Genomic DNA, 27954 nt, shown 5'->3' on the forward strand with positions numbered 1-27954 from the left:
AGGCTTCTACACATGGAGTTACATCAGGACTTGGTTTGAAAGACTTTCAGGCTTATTTCACAATATATTGCAGTTCACTGTCATTTGGTTATTAAAGGGCCATCGTGGTGACTGCATGGACATAATCTCAGATACAAATACACCATTTTCTGAAGGTTTGAAAATAAACCAAAAGTAACTTCCAAGTGTTAAATCTGCCTCTGTGAATAAAAATTAGTGATCAACTTGTGGAGTTTTTGGAGGACATTTAAAGGTTGTCCTGCCTGCATGTCGACCCCACGTTCATCAAATTGAGTTAGTTGTGTGGCTGTTATTCTTTGTGACAATGACACCTCGACCTCAGACGCTGTTAAAAGCGCGGCTGAGATGCGCGGTGACAGATAATAAAAGGATGAAAAGAAACACTGACAGACCGACTGGCAGCTTGAAGGGAAATCACCCAGGGCAAGTTGATGGGTAGTGTTGGCAGGGTATGTTTTGTCACAGCCTTCTGGGGAGAACAGAATAAACCCGCTAAAATGACACATGCACAGTGGGATGACTGCTCCCAGATAAACTGAAAGGTTTTACTGATACTGAATTCACTGGCGTCGTGAAAGCATCAGTGGGATAAGAAGGATGAAGCAATGATACGCCGCGTGTGTAAAGTCGCTGCAATAAACGGAAATATGACGTTGGGCACAGCAGGCGCCTTTGTCCACCCGATTATCCTGATGCATGATCAAAGCTGCAGAAGCCCCAGCTCCCTCTGCAGAGAAGCAGCCACGAGTCCTGTCCAACAATGGACGTGCAGCTCCGCCGGGTGGTTTCCTGCCTGGCGGTAACGTTTGACTGACAGGAAGTAAAACCTCACTGCTGTCTGGGTCACTGTGAGGACCAGACGACTCACAGATATGAATGGATCTCATTTCCATATGCGGACCGTGTAATTTTCCACACAAATGAATGTAACAAATAACACGAGTCTGTGTTACATCAGAGTGCAGAGAGAGGAACGAGCTGTGCCTGTCAGAAAACCCTCATCAGATCCTGCTTCACTCCAGGGCCGCCCATGGCTGCAAGACACAACAGAGTCGGGTAGATATTTATACGTTTGTGTGTCTCTGTGTGAGGGTGTGTGTACGAGGGGACTTGAATCTGACTGCACAGTCAATTGTGGGGACATGATGCTGGTGATGACACAAGATTTATTCTCTAGGAAATTAATGTAAGTCTATGCAATGTCCCCCGCAGATTGTGTGTGTGTGTGTGTGTTTACACAAAGCAAACGTCATATGAATGTTAAATATAAGGTGTTGGAAAAGGGGACTGATTCATATATTTCATGTTCAGCCCCAGAGGCCAAACCTCTGCCAAACCCCAAACTACTGATGTAAAAAAAAATGAACGGCTGAAAAATGAAACGAAAATAGTATCTTCCAATAAAACCCATAAGCTTTGCTGCAAATAATGATCGCAGTGCAGTCGCAGTGAATGTACAGGTAAAATGATGCTTATCATATGTGATGCTAGTTATCTGATGCCAAATGACTTTTGTCATATATTAAAAAAAAAAACCAACAATTAAATAAAATTCTCATAGATGATGTTAATTTAAACATTAGAAATATCTAAATAAATATATCTAGAATAAAAAAACTCAACTTGATGATGAGAATAAACTGAGAAGTTTAATTAAATTTCGGACATTGTTGAGCAGCTCCTGTGGTTTTTGTAGGTGAAATCTGCCCAATTTTGGGCCACTCAGATAAAAAGTAGCCCATCACGGCAGCAACATGTCAACGTGCTTATGTGATAGACAGCTCTGGGTCTGAAGTTCCTCTGTTCACTCCTGACCCTCTGTCCTGCAGCCTGATGGAACCTGTGGACGAAATGTCCAGAACTGAGCTAATGAATGCGCTGAAGGAGTTGAAAGTAGTGAAGTGGAATTGTAAAGGAGTAAAAGCAAAAGTAATCCAAGTACAAGTACTGCAAAATGTGCACTGAAGTATAGAACTTGAGTAAATGTACTTAGTTACTTACAACCTTTACTTATGAACTGAGGAGGACACGTCACGATCACCTTCTCTGCTCCACACGACACAACGAACACTATGAAATCATCTCTGGAATTACATTTCCTCAGCTGGACAAAGAGCTATTACAGGACTGAACCCTGAGCGTGGTCTGACTGTATTCACACCACGGCTCTGACCTGAGCGCTGTGCGGTGGAGCCGCTGCTGAGTGGAAAATCCCTGCAGGGAATCAACGTCAAAGCTGACACGAAGAGCAACAAAGAGATGAATGCGTTTCAACACCTGCGATGGAAAACTCCCGCTCGGTTGTGTTGCACTGGGATGACGTCACAACTGAAAAAGAAAAAGAATTCAGGACGTCGACATACATAGTGATATCACCATGTTTTAGCTGCGATTGTATGGAAGTCAATATGTCAGACTGGAAACAGTTCTTCTGGGTCCATTTTAAAAATGGTTCCTCTGCAGCGTTTGAGCCACTGGAGAATCAAAACCCTTGGGAAAAACAGAAAAAAATGGGAGTTTCTTGCTGTTTCTTTCCCAACACAACAACACTGATCTAGTGTTTGAACATGTAATTAGCGCTGTGGCCTCACAGCGAGGAGGTTGTGGGGCCGTGACCGACCGTGGCCTTTCTGTGTGGAGTTTGAACGATTGTGCCAGTTTCCTCCTACAGTCCAAAGACGCTGGAACCCTGGCCAGGATGCACCCCACCTCTTTCCCCCATTGTCAATATGGGGAGGCCTCATCATATTCTGATACATCACATCAGGTCTTGTTAAGCCCAGTGAAGGAGTAAAAAGTGAAACAGTGATACAGGATCCTCAGTTTGTGATCGATGTAAGTGTAAACGTGTGTTTTATGACATATACACGTCCCTCTCTGCAGGTGTCCCCGGCTTTGGAGCTGTGTGTTTTCCAGCCTACCGACCTGCCCGATGTCTAGTTGCTTTATGCTTTTTGTTGCTCTCTCTCTTTTCTCTGTCCACTTTCCACTCACACCAACTGGTCAAAGCAGACGCCGAGCCTGGTTCTGCTGGAGGCCTCTTCCGCTAAAGTTTTTCCCCTTTCCACTGTTGCCTCGTGCTGCTCAAGGGGCATTTGTTGGCTTCTCTCTGCATAGCTGTACAGTCTTGACTTTCCAAAATAAAGTGCCCTGTGAATGGGTGCTGTATAAATACAGCTCAAATGAACAGAACATTATGGAGCAAATTTAGATCAGTTCATCAGTGACAGTGTACTCAGGTATTGTGCTCCACTTTAGGTTCTTTGCTTGGTCATTTCCATTTCATTCCTACATCAGTACTGCATTTCTGAGAGAAGTGTGTCCACATATCTTTGTACGCCGCAGATACTGACTTTGCTGAACTATTCAACATTAAACTGCTTCCACGCTGATGTTTAGTGTTAACCACCGACTTCTGCTGGTTAGTCACTTTTATAGGCTGAAGCAGCTGTGTCACTGCATCAGCTGGTTTCAAATGTCACGTTTAAGATGTCACACAGCAAAATAGTTAGTCTTAAATTGCCGTTTTGTGTGGGAGAACATTTTCACGTGATATGTAAAAAAAAAAAATTCTGTATTTAGTTCTGCAAATTCAAGCCGTCATAAATAAATAACATTGGTTTGAATAAAGAAGAAATGGATGAGGGGAACAGGATGTGGTGACTCCTGCTAAGTCACTGGTGACCCTCTCAGTTTTATTTCAATACAGCTATAATCCTCTAAATGTATGACACACACACACACACACACACACACACACACACACACACACACACACACACACACACACACACACACACACACACACACACACACACACACACACGCTGCATTACATTGTCATACACTTGGACAGGAAATGCTGATCTTCCCTTTGTTTCCTCGAGGGTGGAGGCACAGCAGATGTCAGATGTGGGTGAAGCGGCAGCTGAGAACAACTCCCAACCTTTCTGATCCCATACACTTCATTTAGCTTCTACCTCACAGGTCAGGACAGAGGCTGCAGTGCCGAGCTCAACTGTACATCTATCAAATGTCAGCCTCTAGTGGATGTAGGTGGAATTACAGGTCCTGGGATCATTTTTACATGACCGCGTTTGACCTGGACATGGAGTTTGATGCAGCCAAAGCCAATACTTTGATTTTAGTGGTAAAGAGCAGTACATGTGTATAAGTACTACTGATGGTCTGATTTGATGCCAAAGGATGAAACCTATGTTGCTGGAAACCATGCAGCACTTTAAAAGCCAAAGGATCTAAAAGAAACCCTTGACTTGTAAAAGCAGTGAGTAGGAGCCTGTACAGGAGGAGACGTCATGTGGCGTCTGTACACGGTGATGACATCACAGCAGGAGCAGCGATCAGGGCCTGAACCAAACGCACATTCAACACCAAGATCTGCTGTGTTCTGATTTAACTGTGTGAAGCTTTTGGTCGCTCTATTTCTGAAGTAAACTGTTACTCAATAACTACACCTGCCAACTGAATGTTGTGAAGTTTAATGTGCCTCCGTCCTTAACTGGTTGTGTAGAAATATAAAATAACATGAACTAAAGTAGAAGTACTGCAGTTAATGTGGCAGCAAATACATTTGACCCATTAATGAATCTGTACTTCAGTAAAATCAGATTTTTTTTTAATATTGTTTATCTGGTACTTTTATTTGAGTAAATGATACTAGAGTACTTCACCGGCGATACTTTAACGAAACATTCCAGATTTTTAAAATAAAAGCGCAAGCTACCTGAAAACCGACGAGGATTTTTTTTTTTTTTTATGGAAAGAAAACTGCAAAAATGCTACAATAACAAAGTCAATCAGACCGTGTAAATGCTAACGTGAATCCTCCAACTGCTCCTGTCTAATCATTAACTCACCTTCAATCCCAGCAAAGGCAGACCGATGGCACTTCCGCGTCACCTGACTCACCTGCCTTTTCTCTTTCGACCAATAGATTTCAGCAGAGCTTCTCCCTCCTGACCGACTGCCCACCGCGCCACGGCGGCCTGCAGCCTTCAAGCTGCGCAAAGTGAAAGTGTTTTGGTAAAAAGCGGAAGAGCCGGCGGCAAACTTTTGTCTACCTGCGCAGGTAAATCCCCCAACTTTTTTTCTTATTGAGCCGAGGTTTAGACGCGTCCCTCAAACATTTGTCTTCAGTGTCCAGCACCGGTTAGACAGTTCCGATCCGAGCTGTGTCTGGTCCCGTATCTCTGCAGTCGGTCTTTGCTGGTAAATCATAATTTACCAACTGTCTCACAGTCCATTACAATAATACTCTGTTATAAAGTAATAATATACATTAGGTACATAATATTATCATCCCCCAAATCAGTGATATGGTTATTTATTATTATTAAATACAATTCTTGTATGTTCTAACAAAATACTGCTCCTACAAGTTGGAGTATCAAAGTACTTGCTCTAAACTTATTTCCACTGAGACAATGTATAATGAACTGTATTGAAAGTGATGCTGATAAGATGCAGTAAATGTTAAAAAAACAAAGGTCAAAGTTACCAAGCAATACGCAAACAATGTCCTGCTGCTACTAAACACTTTCAGAACTCACAGGTGGTTGATCCATGACAATGCATCATTATTTATGTTATTACAAAATCAAGATTGCTTATCTGCAAAATGTATTTGTTACCAGTGACTAAAGCCGTAAAATGAATGTGGTGGAGTAAAAGTACAAGTCTCCTCTGTTTTGTAGTGGAGTAAAAGTAAACTAAAACGAGAACACTCCAGTAAAGTTCAAGTAACACCAAATTATACTTAAGTATACTTGTGTAAATGTACTTTGTTACTTAGCACCTCTGCTTATTAACTTATGAATTTACATATAAACTAAAAAAACAAACAAACGAAAAACTCACATTTTATCTTGTCTTTTCAAACGTCTTACACGTCTTAAACGCTGTAGACGTCAACATTATATAACTTTTCATGTGTTATAGTTCAAAATGCTTTCTGTACATGTTACTCTGGCTTTTATAGAGCCTTTATTTATTTTTTGTATGTGACGTCAAAACCAAATGTGCAGAATGTTTGCACAGAAGCTGATTTGCGCCCAACTTAATAGCGTATAGGATATTAATAATAATTTGAGTTTCAACTTATTTGTGCATTGTAGCTTTTATGGGACCACACACAGGGACTTTTTCTGTGTGATAATAACTCATGTATAACCGAGAAGTGAGAAACTGCTCCATTATATATCAGAAAATGATTACTCATGCTCACGTATAATCTTGGATGAACTATCAGCAGAAGAGAACTGTTTGCCTGCTTTCAGTGAAGTCGCTGCCCACACACACGAGGATGCACACTGATTGTCTCAGGGTTTTTTTGTTAAGGCCTTTAGGTGATGGCTTACAGTGCCACAAGCTGGAGGAGGATGTTATTTCAAAGCCTGTTTATCATGTCCAGTGCGGCCCCTTACATTGTTAATCAAACTGACGGGGGTCTATAGATATGGATTTACCATGTCCATGCAATCGTTCAACTATGATGCGACCGCGGTAGATAAAGCTGCACATGCACAGGTGTTTCATGCAGTGTATGAGCAGGTAGGAGTAACAAACGAAAGCATAACGTTAGAGCAGCACGTGTCAGAATCACTGCACTGTGGCCTGTATAACTTTCACCTACAACAGCAGTTTGTTTGGCCTGGTTGGGTCAAAGTGAGGGTCCAATCCAAGAGCCATGCAAGTCTGCAGCAGTGCTGCCTGCTTATGTTTCCAGCTCTGAGAGAGAGGTTCAACTTTACCTTTAGCTTTATTATCACAATAAAAAAAAAAATCCATATATATTTGGATTTAGTCCTTTGGCAAACACTTGTGTTCAAAGCGACTTACGGGTGAGACATGTAGTGGGCAAAGAAACTAAGGGAAGAACACTGAAAGCAAATTTGCATACAATGTTTCAGCTTTGTGAGACTTGAGCTCCACATCAGGAACAAAACAGTTTCTTCCCGTGAGCCGTTCGGATTGCAAACAGTCTCTGAACACACAATATGTACAATCCATCCACCATGAATGATAACTACTGTCATCACTGTTTGCAAAACCCTAAGGTGCAATTTTTGCTCTCTCTTTCTAAAAATGTTTACTTATTATAGTATTTTTGATGTGCAATGACAATGAAGCCTGTTTTATTCTATTCTAAAAGTTTATGTTTAAAGTGCACAGAGGCTGCTGAGCGTGCAGAGTTTGTTCCACCATCATGGGACCACAGCTCCTGCAGGTCATGACAAAACGCGTGGCCCACATCTAAAGATGGTGATAACACCTGAGGAACGTGGTTATCGCTTGCTTTCTTACCATTCAGCGGCAGTCTGTAAAAAAAATTCATATAAAAAGCTGTGCAATGCTTCATCAGTATTATATTGAACCTCCTCTTACCTACAGTCTGATTAGATACCTTATGGATGAACCTCAATCTAAAACTATTTATGTGAGGGGGGATCCAACCTGTGCGCCGCAGCTCTCCGCTAAGTTTTCCAGTTTCATTTCGCCTGCACTTTCTCTCGCATCTTAACAGAAGGATTCTTTGTGCAGGTAGTTTTGTTTTGAGTAAACAGACTGATCCGGCTGTTCCTGCTGACTGGAGTTGTTCACTAAAAACACACCTTAACTATTTCTTCCCACACACACACACACACTACTCGTAGGGCAGAGTGAAGCCACATACTGCTTGGTTGTAAAGAGTTTTTTGAATGTTTTCCTTGCTGACAGTTGCATGGTGTTAACAAGACAACGTGTCAGAGATGATGGACGAGTCCGTTGAAAACCCGGACGTGGACAGGGTGTCTCTCAAGAGCAAAACGCCGACCAAGGACGCGATAAAGGAAACCCTGGGCACGCTTAGACAGAGGTTCAGAGGCGTTACAAACGGCCCATTCTCCTCTTTACGCAAGAAGCGGCCGAAGACCAGCTCTGAAGAAGCCCCAGCCAGTGATGATTCAGGATCTCCCAATTCACCCCTGTCGCCATCACTCGGTGAGTACCACTATGGCAACCTGCTGTGAAAAGGAAGTGAGAATGGGACGTTAATCCAAGCTAAAATCCACCAGCATGACTCCAGTGGAAACTTAAAGAACTCTAAAGAGTCGTGCTTAAGGGAAACATTACCCCATCAGAAAGCCGTCGTCGAATTTCCTGCTTTGAAATCCCTCCATCTTCTGTCAACATCCCCCAATTTGAGCTTTTAGTGCATTAGTGATTAGCAGTGGGCATTAGGGACTGCCCACCAGAAGAGGTGCGTGAACTTGTTTTACTGAATTGTGGGAGGTTTTGTATGTGTAGGTGGGAGAAGCGAGTGTGGGAATAGAGAGCAGAAAGAGCAAGAAAGCCTGTTTTTCTAGGTGGGAAAAGAAGCAGCATTAAAGCTCCTGTGCTGCTGCTTGGTCTCCTGCTGTTTGCAGTTTTAATTGGGTTGTTGTTACACGTCGATGTGAAAGGCCACCGAACATCGTTAGAACAAACTTTGGCTATTTTGCTAATGGAGCCAAACGTTATTAATTCTTATTTGACAAAATGACCTAATAATAGTAAAGGTTTGTTGCTTTTCTGCATTTTGTTGCCTCGTACATGTGTTGAGTCTAATCTATTCTCTGAAACTCCTGAAAATGACATTCACATTCATAAGCTGCAAATGTAAATAAGTATCTGTAGGCGCTGCAATTTAAAGCAAGTTGCTTTTTTCTGTTGACGGAATGAGAATATGTTTATAAATTAACGTCACTGGCAAGTTACACATATATTGATATTGAACATATGAATAAAATGTTCACAATTCTTCCTCCAAACTATCTAATCTAATCTCACTGTGAAACACTCAGTTTTTCATAGCTGTGTTTAGACTTTTGCAATTGTGATTGTGGCTAACAACAAATTAAAGGACACACACACACACACACACACACACACACACACACACAGACACACACACACACACACACACACACTAACTGGATTTTCCTCTGGATTTAACTAAATGTAACACTACACTCCTTCAAAATAATTATGTTGCATCAGAACACAATCATCTAGGTTCCCAACAACATCAAAACTAGTATGATGACTTGAGACTGGAATCCACCTGTTCCGGTTTTTCAAGTGATGGACAGATAGATGCTTTAAGGCGGCTTTTGTAATGTTGAGAGACATTTTGGATCTCGATGGGGTTGGGGTTTGGATTGTCTATGGAAATTGCTGGAAGCATCTGGAGAAGGTCATTTATTTGTGGTAACGTTTTCATTTTGACTGCAGCTGGTCCAGTGTCTGATGTCATTCATTGTTTTTAACAGGAAGGTATAGTTGAGGTTGAAGTGCTCCACAGCCTGGAGGAAATATTAATATTACTTTCAAGTAAGAAGATTGCAGATGCATAATATTTATGCACAACATTTTGAACATTTCCGCAGAATTTAACAAGGTTGTAGCTGTTCACTTTGTGGTAGAAACGAGGTCATTTCAATTATTGTAAATCCTGTGGAGGTTTTAAAATCCTTTTCGATCAACAGAAATGAGGACACGCTGCTGGTGCACTTGCACTTTCGCATTTTGAAGCCCTGCCCAAACAAACCGGTGTGTTTTCATTGTGAGTTAATCTTTACATTCCCCAGTGGGTTTGTTTTAGGTCACAGTTTGAACAAAACGCTGCCAAGTCAGTCACACATAAGGATAAAAAAGGGCTGCAGTTGTCTAAGATTGATTGAAGATTGATTTCATTCCCCGCTGACTCGACAAATAAAGATGTGATTGTGAAACAAGGACTTCGGCTGCCAGCTGACTGTGAAAGATCCCTGCTGTTATCAGCTGCCTCTCTCTGTCTCCGTTAGGTCCGAGCCCTGGCTGCGGCTCTCAAGTCAACAGTGGGAGCTCCTTCCAGGAACAAGACGAAGATGGGCCTGACGCTGGACCACAGAGCAGCAAGGCTCTGGGGCTTTCAAAGAAATGTAAGGAAAATCATTTACACCAAATGTCTCACATCAGCAACAGCGCAACTTGTTTGTTAAGCTGGACAGGAAACCAAGGCAGGATAGTGCTGCTCATCCCCAGCAGGCGTCTACAGAAAAAAAAATAAAAAAATAAATATGTGGCTGCATAATGTTAAGAACTGCAGCTACGCTTTTCCTGCTATGAAAAGTCAGAATGTTTGTTTGCTTAAACAAGCTTTAAATTAAGTCAGTTTCATAGAGGAAGTGCTATCGCGTCATGTTATGTTAACTGTTGTCCTGCCTGCTACAGGGGTTAGAATAAGTTACCTGTATATTTTTATTGGGCTAAAAAGTCTAAATCGTGTAAATGTGATGAAGATGGCAAGAGATGGGGGTGAAGCGTAGTACTTCTCTACTGACCTACTATGACAGTAGCCCTGACCTACTGTGGTGATGCCTTTCAGAATCATGATTAAAAAATCACTGTGTGACATCATTTTTCTGTATTCATGCAGCTATAAATATTACAAATTCACCTCAAAGGGCTTCACAACACACAGTCAGCAGTCTCTGTTCTACGAAGCTCCAATGGGATAATGACGAACTCTTCCCTGGGGGAAAAAAAGTGGGGGGGGAGCTTGTTCAGTTCTAAAATGCTTACCATGAAACTTGCAGATTTAATAAATAAAACTGTACTTCCCCAGATTCTGCCATGTCTAGACTGAGAAGCACTATTCGGAGAGGATCAAACAAACCTAAGATAAAGCATAAGAGCAGCACTAACGATGAAAGCTCCTCCGAGGAGAAGAATAGTGAGGATGATGAGCAGGAGGCGAATCAAGAAATGCCAGAGACGTACACGCTACCAGAAATACCCCACACACCACTGTCAGGTACAAAGCCGTTTTTATAATTCTTCTGCTTGACTGCTTTGTGTAAGCCCGTTACCCTCTGGTTGCCCTAGTGAACCATATTGGGTTCTAAATAAAATGAATTATTATATATCATTATTATTATACTAACTCTACCCCCTGATACTCACTGCGTTGCCCTTAGGCTGCTTTTGTGTGGGACTGTTTTCATTTCTTGTTGGAAAAGGTTTGCAAAATGAGGACAAAGACTCAGAGCCAACCACAGGCCGACACAAGGTGACACGTCTGACGGTCACCGGATAGAGCAAACGACCACAAACGTACACAGAGCGGTGCTACGTACGACGCACAACAAGTAGACGACTGCAAGCTGCAAAGCAGCAATACTGTACAACCAGAAAGGGACAAAAGTGATCCGAACAACCGTAGTGACCATTTTTAATGAAGCTACACATGCAGCTTCTGCTCATAATGTTCCCACTTTATCTGTCTGTGTTGTGGCAGCAGAAGGAGACAATGATAGGAATCTTCTTTCTTGTTGAATACACAGGAGCTCAGTTTGTCTGAATATTAAACCCTCCATCTATATTTATGCTGCCTGAAAAATCAGATTTCAACAATTACAAAAATTACTCTTTTCTTTAGGAAGTGTAGAATTGTTATTGGTAAAGTCAAAAGAAAGGGGGGTCTTATTTTTGTCTTTACCCATCTCTCTATTTTATTCGAAAATAAAACTCAAGAACCTAAAAGTTGTACAATAGAAAGTATTTCCTGGCTTCCTGCGTCACCTATTGTCATGACTTTTATTCTTCATCTTTTCCTTTTGTTTATTCCCAGTGATGCAGATCAACAAGCTGATAGAGACGGCATTGCTGGAGGAGGCTCACGTGAACCTTCTCGCCCTGCGGCAGGAGTTCCAGCGGGAACAGGAACAGTGCGGCGAGGACTCCACCATGGAGCTGGCCAAGAAGGAGAAAGACATCAATCTCCTCTACGAAGAGCTGAGGAATAAAGTCATGGCCATTGTGTGCGACTCCGACAAGGAGGTGCCGGTCCCTGTGGCCCGAATCATTCAGGAGGAGGAGAAGAGAGCGGAGGAACCTGGGGGGCTAGCAGGCAGCTGGATGGAGGCCTGGAGGGAGGCAGTGGTTAAAAGGGTGCAGGTTAAGGTGGACAGTGTACCCCTGGACTCCAAGGAGCAGAGCTCCTCCTGGCTGGCTGTTTATCTTGGCCACCTTGGTAAGGCCATCGTGGAGGACTTAGGGAGCGTAAAGAGTGTGGTACGGTGGTGCTACCCACCCAGTTTCAGGGTCTTTAGCACTTACGTGAAAGGTTACCACACAGTTGTCGGGCAACACTTAAAGCAGCTGGAGGAGCAGGTGACGGAGCTGAGGGATCTCTACGCACTGCTCGACTGGATCATCAACAAATACAAAAGGTCAGTGGCTGCATTCAGTTCGTGTTGCTATTTTTCAGGATCATCCCCCTCGAACACTTAGCAGTTGTTGGCTACGTACTTTGCTAAAGGGCACGTCAGTCGCTATATTGAAGGATGAAAAAGCAAACAAATGGAAATCTCTTGTTTAGTTTATGCATCGCTGTAGATGGACACTTACCAAAGCAAACAGAATGGAGGACGTTCGCTAAGTCCTCAGCCAGACTTCAATCAGAAACATTACGCAACAGGACAGGATTCAGAGTACGCATCCACCAAAAATCCCTGCATGAGTTTCCTTTTTTTCTTCCTCTTTTTTGGTGGGATATACCTCAAACACACCTGAAAACAAAAGCCAGCCCTCCACATAAAGGTGTGTTGACAGATTGTCTAGACAGAGATGTTCAAACAACACCAAACACTAACACTGCACCAGAATGAGCTCGAGTGGGAGAAGCGGTTAAGAAAAAGAAAAGAAAAAAAGAAAAGCCAAAGTTTTTTTTTTTTTAATCAGCCCACAACAAACCCCAAAAATAAATAAAAACCCCGCGAAACAACATTTGGGACCCCAGAAATAAAAAAGCTGCTAAAAAAAAAGCCAAAATGGAAAATTATAATCAGGTCACAATCAAATTTGTCACAGATTAAGGAAAATAACATAATGGAAAATACTTTTTATACAGTATATTACACATATACTGTGTCAAACATTTCAGCCAAATAAGAAATCTCATATGAAAACTTGGAGGCATTAGTACATGGATTTTTAATTTGAGATTATTGGAGATGACAGAAAAGCCCAAGACGCTCTTAAGCGTCTCTGGGGAAGAGTATATTATAAAGACAAAAAAAAAAAAAATCCCAAAGGCCTGATAATGTCAGATTTTTTCCCCGTGACATGAGGAAACATGCCTCCAGCATTCTTCAGTGCCAACGGGTGGCAGTTCCAAGAAATGTTGTGAAATGTATTTTGTTTCGCCCTGACAGCGACAGGATCATGGGAAGTGAGTCTCTGCAGCCGGACATGAAGGATGAGAGCACCGATCTCCAGCTGGAGGAAAGTTTCCTGAAGCAGCTACAGGAGAAATACTGCTGCAGAGTGAAGGTGAGGAGCAACAGGACCACAAAACGGAGCAGGCTCAACACAGGCCCAGTGTCCCAGGACCCAGAATGCTAACAGCATCCGCCTCCTCATGTTAGCAGCCACAGCTAACAAACATCAAGCCCACCAGCTTTTCCCGTCTAACCTAACAAAAGCAGACCTCCAACCAACCAACACCAGCTTCTCAACTTCCCTCTACCTGTTCAGCACTTACCTGTCTGTTAGTCCACAAGCATTCACTGAAAGCAGCCGCACTGTCCACCATGTTTTTAATCACCTGCTTCAGACTCCGCCTTTTTATACCTAAGTCTCAGAACAGAGGGAAGAAGGAGCACTATTAGCTGTCCAACCACACCATCTGCCTCTGGATATAGATTTCTATATTTCACAGTTTTAGATAATATGCTTATTTTTGTTAGAGGCCATATTCACAGCAACTTCCCACAGATCTACATCAGTAACAGTGTCTCTCCAATGGAAGTTGTATGATCAACAACTATGATTTGAGAAATTAGTGTTTATGCTTAAAAGTTTATCCGCTAAAAAAAGTATTGTAGAGGCCCAATAGTTTCTGAATCTAAATGCTTCTCCATGTGTTGTGTCCCTGTCCTGCAGGAGGACATTAGCGCTTCCCTGGACAGAGTCATTGAACTTGAAAACGAAGAAACCTGGAGGAACAGCAAGCCTCCACAAAAGGAAGACACCTTCCTTGACTCTCAGTTTCACATGGACATCTGGACGGTACGACACTTCAGCACCTGCCACATGATCCCACCGGTGTTTTTATTTTATTGTGTTAGTAACATCAGACGTGCTTCAAACTGAAACATCTCCAAAGAAGCTTTTCTTTAAATGCCACACTGTAGGTGTAGCTTTAGTGTAAGTGGACATTTTGATGTAGACACACCGGTGGTCTCACATCACAAGGAATCAGCCATGTGGTGGCAGCAGAGAGCTTCAGGTTTAGTTGAGTGTTTTACTTTCTATAGTGTTGTGTTTTCTCTCTACAGAAGGTGAAAGGTCTTGCTGTGAACTCTGGAAAAATTAATGCTCCGCTGGAACAGATGGTTCTGTCCGTCAGCCTGCAGGAACTGACAAACTTCCCAAAGAGGTACTGTCTGCCAACACAAAAGGCACCAATACTATACTGTATGCGTACATTTACTTAAAGTAAAGTAGGAATGAGACAAATAGTTATGGTTTTTAGAAGCCTGTTGGCTAATTAACTCTCTGTAGGATAATCAGGGCGAGTCTGGGCCCTACAGATGGGGGCAGGGTTCAGAACTGATTATCAGCTCAAATGATTCTGTGGTGTGAGAGGGTTTGCTTAATGCCACTGACTGGCTGAGACGTTCCCCAATGTCGAATCATAAATATTAACATCACCATCCAATGAGAGCGAGCATCACCCACAGATGTTGTGTACTGTAAGCAGAAGTGTCCAACCGCATTATTTAGGAAGACAAATACGCCATGTTGGTCCCGTTTTCTCAGCCTTGTTTTTTTTCTTTGCGTTGGTTTCTCACAAGTGGTACGAAGTTTTTCTTGCTCTGACGACACGTTTTATCACGCGAGATCCCAGATTGCTGGATTTGCCGCTCTGAATGTGAGTGGTGCAGGTTCTTGACCGAATCTTCTTCAGATCTGAAAAATCCTCTCATAGAAAAAGTGACCTCAGTGTCTATAAGAACGTACATGGACTCATTCAGACTGTCTTCACTTTGATTTTTTGACAGTGTGTTCAGCAGTGAGCACAGTGATCAAAGATCAAATGTCAGGCCAGAAGAATAAATTCCGTAAAAGCCTTTATAGTTGGAGTGAAATACTGGTTAAACCTATTTAATTTGATCAATCAAGAGGCCAAAGAGGATGTAGAGGAAGTTCCCTTCAGTTCACTGCGACACAGAGCAACAAACAAAAACAGACTAAAAACGGGATCCTGACCTTTCAGCAATAACCAGACAGTTGTGTAAAATTCCTGTTGAGAAATATCAGAACGGAGTCACTGATGCAGAAAAATCTCTGAAGTTGATGTCTCGCACTTTCCCTTCTTCAGTCAAAAATGTCTGGAGAAGATTTGTATTTATCACAGGAAGAGAGGAACTAAACACAGTCAAACACACATGTGCTGGTAGATTTAAAAGGCAAATAGAAACATGATAAATAAAAGTGTATAAGTTACTCACAAAGTCTGAGACTAGGATTTTAAATAAAGCTGTGTGAGTTTGAACAATGTTTACCTGCACACCATGAAGGTAAACGTGCAGTTCTGCGTCTTGTGATTTCCACGCCAGTCAATAAGTTTAAAGGGCCATTTTCGCAGACGTTTTCTGCTGGTGGACACAACAACAGAAGCACTGTCATCTAGTCAACGCTGTCGCTTTCACACTCACTCTCACTCTCGCATTAGATTAGATTATTCTGGTTTTATGTTCATTATATGGGGTTTACTGTCCACTGTGCTGTCAAAAGCATAACCACTTTAAATTTCATATTTTCTAGATTTCATTCTGCATATGCAGTTTGCCTGTGTCTACATTTATTTACTAGGGTTGTTTTAAATAATACTCTTACTATAGCAATCATGACCCCTGACCCCTGACCTGACCCCCCGGGTATTTAATATGTTGTTTATTTTTGCTAAATTTGGGATTAATACCTTATCTCCACCATGTGCATACTCATTGTGAGACGTTTCTATTATTTTGTCCACCATCATGTAGCTGTGTCCCACATTGTAACTAATATGTTTAGAAATAAATATGTTAACTCTACAAGTTTATGGACAGCAGACAGGAAAGTACATTTATTAAGACTTTATTTAAGTGCAATTATGAGGTATTTGTACTGCATTTGAAAAATGGACGTTTTATGATCTACTTAAATGCAGTTGCTGAATAAATCCCCAGAATTATGACGTAATATGTAGTTTTTAAATTACTACAGCGCCTTTAATAATTGCAATCCAATAATATAAATTACTCATGAAAATTTGTTAGTGTGCATGTTGAATACTTTTAGTTTTTAAACTTTAAGTATACGTTTTTTTGTTTGTTTGTGTACTTGAGAACCAGTTTAAAGCTGAGCATTTATAGCAGTTTGGCTTTACAACTTTTACTTAAGGAAAAGATCTGAGTACATCTCCCCTCACAAACTCGGCCTTTTTTTGTCGCCTGACTCGCCCTGTCACCCTTATCTCCTTCTCTTCCTGTCTCTGTAGGTTTGAGTCGGAGTTCAAGCGTCACTGCGGTGCTGTTGAGCCGCAGTCTCTTTGGATTCAGTATCACATAACCTACATCAACAGCTTCGCTGCTTTACAGTAAGTCATGTGACATCCTGAAGTTACCCTTGAGCCTCTGCGATGAACTAACGTGCCCTGCAAAACCACAGGTATGGCAGCCCGCCGACTCCCTGATGAAAAAGCCCTCTGTCACCAGACTCAGTGAGGCCGTGTGTTTGGGCCGTTAAGTGCTCGCTTCCTGTTTTAGGAAGCAGAACTAATGCATAAGCAGAACTAATGTAGAAGCACGATTTTAAAACACGCCTTATATCATTCATAATCACATTTGTCACAGGAGGAAGCACAGCAAACTAATGCGACATATAAAACATGCAAACATGTTATCAAAGTATAAAACACACAAAACACACCATATAAGAAAAGTTGCCAGACGGAGGAATTACAACTAATTATTTTTAGTTCTAAATAATAAAATAAAAACATTTTTCCCAGTTATATAGACAGTAATAACTGTATGAATTAGAGTTAGACAAGAAATCACCAATCCACTATTTACTAAAATAGAGCAAATCTTTTTTGGCAATAACTACACGTTTTTTTTGTTGTTCTTTAGTAATTAAGTTACAGTCATTAAAAATGAAGGCACTGTGAAATAACCCCATGAAGCTCATCTTAGGAGTTGATGGCTTTATTCTAAACAACACGCAAGAACCTCAAGTTCACCTACTAGTCTTTTATTCAGTTCGGTTTATTGGTTGGGAAAAAAATGAAGTTCATATGCTTCTGTACATTTACATCTGCACTCACACACACCTGCACACTATATCTCACCACTGCTCTAAGTAAAAGCCGCAGCTTATTTTAACCTTCTCACTTATCTGTAAACACTTATCGTGGGTTCACAGGGGGGCTGGATTAGTCGCCCCCAGCTGTCATTGGGCACATCGTGAGGTTTCCCAGTCTATCTCAGGGCCAGACAACCATTCACACCTGCAGGGTTTGCAGGTGTGAACCCAGTGCTGCAACACTGAGCCACCAGGCACCGTTAGTCTTAATTAGGTTTTGTCTAACGGCTAATTCACACGGTCTTCATGTCTTTTTTTTTTTTCAAACTTTCAGTTTCAGTGCCATCAGTCTGCAGGACAGGGACAGTGGTTGAGATGTGGTGGATGAGCCCCCACAAAAACAAGCTCTAAAGATTTTTTTTGTCAGACAACTTAAACAATTTGGGACGTTTGTTTGCTTTTAGATCAGCTCAGTTGTTTTTCTATCGGTCCACAGAATTTTGGGAACTTTCCCAGTTGAAAACACTCCTCAGCCAGTTACTTTCAGTTTAATTAGATTTTAATGACTTGTCTGTGTTTTGTTAAACAAGGTCTGTGTTGACTCACACAACACAATAATTATCTAAAGCTTCCGTTTAGATCGTTACTTTCTGAGCTATTTGTGACTTTGCTGGGAGACTCCCTGGATTTGTGCCAACATAACTTACATCACGTTTACTTTCGCTTACAAGCACGGCTGGGTTTTAAACTCTGCTCGAGCCACATTCCAAACACACTGAAAAGCAGGTCAAGCCTTTTCATGTCACTGCGAGGCTGAATGGTGCCAGCTGGAGACAAAACTAACCCACGTGGTTTCGGGGAATCGGAGCTGCCAGTGAGAAACCCTGCTGTGTAAAGTGAACAGCAGGAAAAAGCACTGAGAGCAGACTTGCTGGTGAACCTCCAAAACCACCGCAGTCGCTTTGGTCCGTGTCGACTAGATGTGCAGGCCCCCGAGGGTGGGGATGATCAGCTACATTCACATATGTAGTGAGCAGTGTGTTGCAGATTGAATATTTCCTTGCTATATTTATAGCTCAGCACTGTACCTCTAACCCTACACCCTGATCGAGAGCCATGTAACATCACCCTATACGTTATATGCATGTAAGTGTGTTCAAGAGGTTAGCAGTGATTTTTTGTCTCTGAAAGAACAAAACAGTTTGTTTGCGCACTTATAATCTCACTATCGAGGTTTTTAATTTGATTGAAGTGAAAGTTGGCACTTCTCAGCCCATTGATGGTGTAAAGCTATTGAACTTCTGCTGCTGAATCACTTCCCCTTTTTCTATCCGCTTTCCTCTCAGTTTGTACCTAATGAGAGTTGAATTGGCTTTTGGCAGCTATTGGCAGGATATGCTGGACCAACACCAAGTCACAGTTCCAGCAATATTCTTTTCATTCTTGTATTCTGCTTTCAGAATCTTGGTTCATCAAAACATTTTGTCACTTAGTCCCATTCATGTCAGGCTTTGCAAACTTGAAGTGTCTTTGAACCATTTTGTAAGAGGACGCATTTAGCCATAAAACTTGGACACGGCTTATGAAAAACTACATCCTTGCTCGGTCTCCAGGGATGGCAACAGCTGTGGGACAGATTAAGAGCACACATGCATGTGCTGTCAGGATGAGAGGAGGTATGAACCCCACTTTCTAGAGAAGTCAGGATGTTGTCAAAAATGCAAACAAAAGGAGAATGGTTTGATGTAGAGCAGATAAAAAGAGGACATATCAAATGTTGACACTGAGAGTTGTCTTCTCTCATTTAGAATGTAATGGTGGCATGGTGGGATGTTCGTCTCTGTATTCTAACAAATAGGAGACCAACTGCTTTAGTCTTGGAGGCAACTTCAGAGGGCAGGAGCTGCTCAACAGTTCTGCTCCTTTGTCTTTTTGTTTTTCAATCCACGGTGCACTAAATGTGTTCAGTGGGGGACAGATCTGGACTGCAGGCAGGTCAGTTTGCCACCTGGACTCTTTCGCTGCTCTTACTGTTCAGTTAGTCTGGGTTCAATCAGGAAGCAGAACCAGCTTTATTATTGCCACTGAGTACAATAAAACACATCCTCCACATTTACCTTAGATTTGAACTGGGGGACTTCTGTGTCCCAGCCTGATGATCATGTAATAACAACTGTTCCTGATGCGTCCATGTCCTCTTGTCCTGTGTTTATCCTACAGAGAGCACATGGAGGGGTACAAGGACACCTGCCCAGGTGAGGTGGAAGGCTTCAGGAGAGAGGTGAAGTGCCTGATCGTCAGGCTCGTGCAGGTGTTAGAGGACCAGTTCAAAGAGGATGTCAAGGTATGATAGACCTGTGGGGGACAGGTGGAGAGCCTGATTCAGTTTTTCATTGATCAATTTCTTCACACACATTTTTCTGCTCTGGTTTTAAAAAAGGGGGAACTGAAGTTCTATTCAGAAACACAGCAGAGATGCCTTTACACATGCTTCTGTCTAACATCACCAGAAAGCAAGTGATGAAACATGAAAACAGGAAGTGAAACACTGTTGTGAATTTTCTAATCGGACGCAACTAGTTGTCCAATGTAAAAGACAAAACGAAGCAGGACATTGTGGTTGTTCAAAGCCTTTCATGTTTCTTGATCTGCTGATCTGGTTAACGTTTCTTAAAGTCTAGGCACAAAAAGAACACGGTCGGGTAAGAGAAACATGGTGGAAACATGGTGAAGTAGAATCACCTTGGACAGGATAAACGCAGCAACCTGTGCAGCAGACGTTTTGGCGGCCAACCATCCACTCTTCCCTCGTGCCAAAAAGAATGTGTGCAGGGCTTTACTCACAATGATAGGCTTTAACATTAGGACGAACTCAGGTTGGTCCGATTGGAAAAGAGTAAAAACTTACCAGCTATTGTTGTAAAACCCAATGTTATGTCTCCAAAGACAGAAAAAAACAGATGTTAGGTTTGTTATCACATGACAAAATCACATAACCTCACAAGAAAAAAAAAAAAAGTCATGGGACATTTGTCAAAACATTAATATTGTGTGAGCGTTTGGGGGCAATTGCGGTCAAGGTTAAATGAAAACAAAATGGAATGTTGGTTGGAAATAAGAAGTGAAGAGGCGTCTTGTGTCATGTTGCCCTGATTTCTTCACTCTGTGGACTCTGCTATAACCTCACGTAACTTCCTCCTTTGCTCCTGCAGTTCTGTGACGGCTGGGAAAACTATACTGACCGTTTGCTAAAGAGTCCTTACGATTCCGTCATCTGCATCGAATTCAACGTCTCTAACGCGTTTGCATGTGCGTCTTCAAGCTAATTAAAAGTTCAAATTATGCTTTAGGAGGTCACGTATTTACCGACATGATGTTACCATACACGTTTGTAGCACATGAGCTAATGGGAGAGTTGCGCATGTCCAAACACTTGGTTGAACCCTGTTTCTGTGCTCCGTTCCAGCCGTATCTGAGGGGGATGATGGTGAGGAAGTGGCTAAGGAGCGATGCTGACTTCAATCAGCTTTACTCACACACAGCCCAGCTTTCCCAGCACTGCTCTGTCATGAGGCCTCCACATGCCCAGGTGAGGAAGAGGAGGGGGCGGGGGGGAGATTCCAGCTCTTAACAAGCAGTTTATCGAAACACTCCCACCTTTTCAAGGTGTCTGGTGACCTCTGGCGAAGTTAACTGCCAACTATTGCATCTCCATCACACGAATCCTTGTGAAAAATTAGGTTTTAATGAGACACTTTGGGGTTGGTATCAGCATATATCCTGGAAGAGCCATTCAATTAATGGAGGGGTCTAATAAGGAAATCCTGATTTAGTTTTGCCTTTGGGAAGTTCCAATGAATCACTTTCGGCGCTATTGTTTTTGGCCGGATGCTGAGATTGCAGAAAACACAGAATCGAGAGAAATAGGTCCTGGAAGCAAAGGACAAATGAATAGGTGGAAGTAGAAGTGTGGGCTTAGATGATCTGCTGGCGGCTGGTTGTGTGATGGACACAGTTGCACTTTTACTTCCTATTTATATGTATCCATCCTGTTATTCTGTGTCTCTGTCTCCCTGTGTGTGATTCCTGGCAATAGGACGTTGCAAATCGTTTGCACTATCACGTGGTGAAGGAATACGTCGGCCAGCTGATGAAGAATAACTACTCCTGCAAGAACAGGAAACACGAAAAGGCGGCCACCAAGATCCGTCAGCAGTTGGGTAAACTGGCTAACCTGTTCGAGGACATGGTAATTAGCTCTGTACTCTCACGTTACTCCAAACAGAATTAAATATTAAAAATTTGTTAATCATGATGCAGTAAAAGCCATTTGGAGATCTAGACATTTTGGAGGGTTTAATGCACGACATACTCTTAAGTACAATTTTTAGCTTTTATGCCTTATGGCGCCCTTCTTCTCACTTAGAGCCCAGACTTTCCTGATTCGGAGATGTGAGTGTTGCCTCATTACATCAAACTAAACTCTAGCAGATGAATCCCTCCCAACTCCGTCTCCTCAACGTTACATATCCACACATCTACACTGCAAACCCAGTGGTTTTTGTGAAACCTACATGCAGCCACATTATGTTTTGTTTTTGTTTTTAGTTGTTGACATTATGACAATTCGGCAAGTTGAAATCTAACACATCAATAAAAATGTAACCAAACGACAAAACGATTTTCTGCCATAACATCAGATCTTGCAACACAGGGTCCAGTTTGTCTGAGTACGGGGTTTTTAAAGTTGTCCTGTGGTTGAGTTCAGGCAGTAACAGCTTTTTCCTAAAGTTAGAAGAAAATTTTGGTTTGATTTAATAGAGAATGTTTTTCCTTGTCACTCCACGAAAAATGTTTTTATTAACCCTTAAACAAAATAGTCTTTCTCTGACCTTAACCTAACAATTCGGACCATGATCCATCCAGTCATATAGTCCCTGCTAAACATCATTGAGTCATTTTTAGGACACAGAGTTGTCCTGACATCGACTGCACCTACCAGTACTTTTGTAAATATTAAGGCATAAAATGTGATCTATTGTACTTGTGCAGCAGAGCTGGAATCAGTTTTCCTATTAGTCAGCTGCTTTTGGGTTTATCTCTTACAGTACACACACAACAAAACCAGGACCAGCACATTGAGTATGGAAATTAATAAGCAACAACAAAAAAGAAATCCAGATATCCAATAATTCAGAGTGTATAAAAGTAAAAAGCTTAAATGAGCCCTCTAGAACTTTCAAAGAACAAGCTGTGACAGTTTTAATCAGCAGCCACATAACAGTCATTAAAGACTCCTGTAAGACGAAAACTCTATTGCAGGCCACAACAAGTTCTAAAATCCTCTGAGCAACCAAGTGAGAACATTAAAAAAAAATACCAGAGAGAAGTTGAGGTTTGTTCAGTGGGAGCAGGTGGAGCAAGTTTTCACATTTGTTTTTATGCAGTAGACACACTGCACTTTTTCCATTAGCCTCAACCTTTAGCTGGACACGTTGCTGCTGCAACATGTCAGAGGAAAATCTCCGTCCTTTTTTGTAATTGCTGTGGCCTAAAACATTTTAGCATCAGTCTTTCTAAAAGAAAATGTGAGACACGTCTCAAATAATTTGGTGCCATCAATCTGAGTGGTTCCTGGAGGAGCTGATGTATCTGTTGGTACATGTCCCAAACTTTTTAGGCTTGTGTCTGTTCTTCTATTAACAGGTTCAGATATGAAACATTACACAGCACTTTGCTATATTTCTTCCTTCTTTCTTTCTTCTTCCTTCAGATTTACCTCGTGACCCTTTGGAGGGTCTTGACCTCTAGCTTTGGAAGCACTAACTGTGGTTACAAATGAAATATAACACACGGTGATGCTTTAGTATTTTCAATGTGGTGCATCAGTCACCGAGGAGGCAAATAAATGTTAAAGTTGCTTCTGTAAACTGTTTCTCTCTTTAGGCCTTATACCTGTGAAAGAGTATTTTTACCTGTTATTGTGTGTCTGCATCCAGCTTTGTTTCAAGGGAAGTGTATAATTACTGCACTTCCATCAAACGGGAAATACCAAGATACAGATCAGATAAAGAAACCTGCAGCTGTGGCTTAAGGAGGCTTCACTCCCGACGGCTCAGCCGCGTCATCCATCTTCAGCACTACTGTTAACACTAGTGATGGGCGGATGAAGCCTTTTAGACTGAGGCTAAAAATAAAATTTGTTATCATTTTCTTTTTATGGTTGATGTGCAACTGTCTATACTATACAAATTGTAATCTATCTAGAACAATGTTGAATGAGAAATTCTTGAACTTTTATAACATTATCACTGGAAACAAGGTTCGAATTGCTATTACCTGGGTAATTATTATGAAATGACCTCATGCCATCTTTATAATTTAATAAGATGTAGGAATATTACCTTGTAATTACTAACATGTGCCCTTCCCACTACAGTATCTTGTTATCACCCAATTTTTTGCCCCCATTGCCTTGTTATTGCAGGGATATTGACAATTACCGTGCACCTTTTTTCTGTCGTAGAAGTCGACTCAGGACTGGCTCTACCCAGTAGGAGACGATCTGAGCGACATCATCGGGCAGAAAAACAAGACGAACATAAAAGAGCATCTTGAACCTTTAGTCAAGCATTACCCAGACTTCAGGTAAGGATATCTGCGGGGGAAAGTTGGTCCTTGCGACCACGACTGCATTTTTGTCCTATTTTTGTTTCCCAGTTGACTATTTGTAGTGATTGTTATTCTTCAAATTACATGATGTTGCATATTTGTTGGAAACGGGTACAAACCACATGAAGACAGAAAAACACAATGTGCATCAACAAAAATTTCTCAAATGCATAGCAGTAGTTTGTACTGCATATTTTGTTTGAAAATACAAAACTATTCCTAATTAATAATCATTGCAAACCAGTTTAACAGAGAATGAAGAGGACACTTAGATTAATATCACCTTTTACAAAGAAATGATCCAGGAAGCACTGATGAGCCAGGCAGCTCGGTACCACCCAAGGTCAGATGAGGTAAAGAAAGTGGGGCTTCCCCGAACACCACTGGTCACTTTCTAGGGACGCAGGCAGGTTTGTGAAAGGAAAACATGCATGACTTTATTTTGAAAGGAGAAAAACTCCAAAGTAAAGACTGTTGACCAACATCCTTGTTTTAATTTCTATTTAAATGTTAAAAGATATCAGAGCTTCCCCTTTGTAATTGTGGAAGTAGGAAACAAAGGTGCTTCTGTGTTGATGGATATAAAAGACGGGGTCAGCAGATCAATTTCCTCGGAAATAATGATGAGAATTTATTTAATTACCTCCAGTATTTACATTAATCCATGGACAAGTTGTCTAAAAAAGGACAGACACAGCCTCTCAAATCAGACATCAAAAAGGGACAGTTCAGGCAGACAAACTGCAGATGTGAGAAGACGAGTCAGTCAAACCAGCCAACAGAGTCATGGTGAGCTGCATCTCTGAAATCAGACCCAAAGATTTGATCGTCCAATTTTTATTTTTTAAAGACAACAAATAACTTAAGCATGTAGTTAGTCAGCATGTCATTTAAATAAAATCTTTATTTTAGTTACTAAATAAAACGTCCACTCAGACCATGTTTCCTCCTTCATTCATTAAGGCTGAAATATTAACTTTTGAATAATAAATACCGTACTTATTCTGGATGCTGCCACTTGTTACTCTTCTATAGAATTGTTAACACAACTTATATTATATAATTATAATCATCATATGGTGTTGATGTTAAAGCTGATTATGTTCTGTTACCTTTTACAAAGTACATGAACTGTCCACTCAGACCATGTTTCCTCCATCAGCATCTGACTCACAGACACTGACCAGTCTTCAACAGTGGAGGACAAACAGAATCTTCCACCAGTTTCCTGCTCTGAAGGAAACATCTTAACTCTTCATCGTGGGCAGCGAGACCAAACTCTCTAGAAACACATTTCTCAAGTCAACCACTAAAGAAATGATCCCTGAAAGTACAGTCTTAGTCTGGTCTGGACGTCTCCCAGCATCTTATGTGTGGACACGAGCACTTTGACTCCTGGTGAACTCATGTTGTCCACCAAGACACCTACTGCAATCACAGCTTAATCAACAAGGGTGGAGCCAGACGGGTGTCTTGGTGTAGCTGGCCACCCCAGAAATGGGATTAACCACCTCAGGCATCACCCATAGGTGATCGGCAGCTGCCGTAAAACTTTCACCACAAAGAGAACTGAGCAAATCTGAAGCTGAAATAAATCACTATCATTATAAAGACATATTATTTTCTGTATATTTAAGGCAGTTTCATATTTTCTGGTAGAAAATCCTTTTTCTTGCAGTTGCAAAAAGGCAGAATATTCCTGCAAAGGATGGAATTGTATCTTTCCACAACTGTTTATTATTTCTATGTGACTATTTGGAGATAGAAATAATAGATAAGTTACATATTTGACATTTCTGACAGTGAACAAACGTTTGTAAACACACTATTAGCCTATTAATATACAGTTTATTATTTCAAAAAGTTTAAAAACTTCCAGGCTGATCAGAACCAAGGAAACAATGAGTCCGGGGCAGAACTACTACAGGAACTATACTCCTAAAGTAAACTAAAAGCAGCTTTTTGTAAGGACACATTTACCACACTTTAAAAGCCGTTTCAGTTTCCTACAGAAGTACTATCTCAAAGAAACATTTTCCTTTGATACAAAAACACCACTCAGACCATGTTTCCTGCATCAGTGTCTGACTCACAGACACTGACCAGTCTTCAACAGTGGAGGACAAACAGAGTCTTCCACCAGTTTTCTGCTCTGAAGAAAACATCTTAACTCTTCATCGTCGGCAGCGAAACCAAACTCTCTGGAAACACATTTCTCAAGTCAACAACTAAAGAAATGATCCCTGAAAGTACAGTCTTAACTGTCCCTGGCACTTTCACTTGGTCTTGTGTCTAGTAACAAGCACTTTCACTCCCGGTGACCTTCTGTGTATTAGACACAACTTCTCCAGCTATGTCTAGAAATGCAACCTAAACTCTCATTAATGTACCATAAATGCTTTGAATAAACATAAAATGTATCTCTGTTTTGTTCTTCTCCACCTGCAGCAGGAGGCACCTGGTTGCTGTTATGAACTTCAGAGGCCTGCTGAGAGGCCAAGAACACCAGCTGATCCTCCAGAGACTCACAGAGCTGAAGAAGAAACTGGACGGAGGAAGCATTGACAAAAGCAGAGTTTTATTTGACGACATGCAAGTCACCACCAACACAGACTGCCTGTCCGTTGTCCCTCTCCCCTGCCTCAGAAACCTGCTGCCGGACCACTAGGTCCACAGAGTCCAGTGAATCATTATCATAACTAACAACAATGTACAGGAAGGGCATTAAAGTTATAGTAAAAACATGGAAATCCGTGCAAAAGTGTGTTCGCATTCGTAAATGAAACGAAACTTTAATTCATTTCTGTTGAATGTGCCTTCAACAAGAAGCTTGTGGCTGTATCTGTGTTTTTACCACTGGATTTGACCTGTTTTGCAGAAAATAAGCTCAGTGATAAGCAGAAGTCCATCTTCAAAAGTCACAGCACACGGGCATTTGGGGAATCGACACTTATATTTTTGAGTTGTTATGGCTGTTTGTTAGTTGTAATACTGTGACCTGACCGAATTTAACAATGTCCTCAGAAAAACGGCTCCTCTAACCCTGTAGAAATGCCACGGCATTATTTTTACATCTTCCAAATTTCAATTAAATGTGACTCATGTACTTAGGCATTAGGGTTGCTGCTCACTCTTAGACAATCTGGATACAATTCTGTGTGTGTGTGTGTGTGTGTGGGTGGGGGTTGGTTGTGAAATCTGATGATTTCATGCCAATTTGCAAAGGTTTTTCCTAATTTGTTTTGCAGCTACATTAAGATGCTTCTTTGTTGATGGCTGTGGTGGAGCTGTGGTTGAACCTGCCTGTAAAACTCCCAGTAAATGTGATATGTGGTCTTGAGCGAGACGCTGGTACAGGGCTGCACATATTGCACGTGGGCTATTTATCCTCTAAACTGCTGCTACACTGAGATGTGAGATTGGTGTGTGTGCGTTTGTTCTTTAGTTGTCTTTGTGTCACATCCCCTGTTTCAAATGTTTCATTGGGATCACTGCTGTAGGAAACATTGCAGCCTTGAATTGTTCACAGTTATGTAGCCATATCATTTTTTTTTGTGTGTGTGTGTGATTTAAATTAATATTAGATGAATCGCGTGGCTATGAAAATATCTCTGGATGATTTAAATCAACATGCTTAAGTTTCAAATTTCATTACAGTATATAGTAACAATGTTTTCAACCTAAACCAATATTTAAATAAAGTATTTGAAACAAATATGAACATGTCAGTTTAATTCATTCCTTCATCTGCATATGAAGCAGCAACTCAACATTTCAATCCTGTTGAGCCCCGATCAGAAACTTTTAAAAGCAGCGTTTAATTTTGATGCAATTGTTCAAATCTAAAAAGTTTTTTTGTATCAAACGTTTCGTATGGAAATA

At 41.4% G+C, this 27954-nt stretch overlaps 1 protein-coding gene and 2 non-coding genes across 8 annotated transcripts; 1 reads left to right on the plus strand and 2 right to left on the minus strand.

Moving 5' to 3' along the window:
- The first annotated feature begins 4933 nt into the window (after positions 1 to 4933).
- exoc3l4 (exocyst complex component 3-like 4) lies at positions 4934 to 27793 on the plus strand. 6 transcript variants are annotated; one of them, XM_067480104.1, is made up of 14 exons: positions 4934 to 5110; positions 7759 to 8022; positions 9867 to 9983; positions 10670 to 10858; positions 11675 to 12275; positions 13260 to 13377; positions 13990 to 14115; positions 14385 to 14485; positions 16595 to 16693; positions 19621 to 19744; positions 20867 to 20989; positions 21497 to 21649; positions 23927 to 24048; positions 24317 to 25009. In XM_067480104.1, the coding sequence occupies exons 2-14, from the start codon at positions 7791 to 7793 to the stop codon at positions 24342 to 24344; spliced, it is 2133 nt and encodes a 710-aa protein (XP_067336205.1). In that variant the 5' UTR covers positions 4934 to 5110; positions 7759 to 7790; the 3' UTR covers positions 24345 to 25009. The 6 variants fall into 6 exon arrangements, with proteins under 6 accessions (XP_067336205.1, XP_067336206.1, XP_067336202.1 ...); XM_067480105.1 differs by lacking the exon at positions 24317 to 25009 and adding an exon at positions 25235 to 26513 and having other exon boundaries at positions 4935 to 5110; XM_067480100.1 differs by lacking the exon at positions 24317 to 25009 and adding an exon at positions 26521 to 27793 and having other exon boundaries at positions 4949 to 5110.
- Positions 25207 to 25412, minus strand: LOC137101997 (small nucleolar RNA U3). The gene has a single exon (XR_010911155.1). It is a non-coding gene; the product is annotated as a small nucleolar RNA U3 (small nucleolar RNA).
- Positions 26126 to 26331, minus strand: LOC137101985 (small nucleolar RNA U3). Its single transcript, XR_010911143.1, has one exon. It is a non-coding gene; the product is annotated as a small nucleolar RNA U3 (small nucleolar RNA).
- Positions 27794 to 27954: the final 161 nt, after the last annotated feature.

The sequence above is a fragment of the Channa argus genome, chromosome 16 (assembly GCF_033026475.1).
Source record: "Channa argus isolate prfri chromosome 16, Channa argus male v1.0, whole genome shotgun sequence".
Lineage (NCBI taxonomy): Eukaryota > Metazoa > Chordata > Actinopteri > Anabantiformes > Channidae > Channa > Channa argus.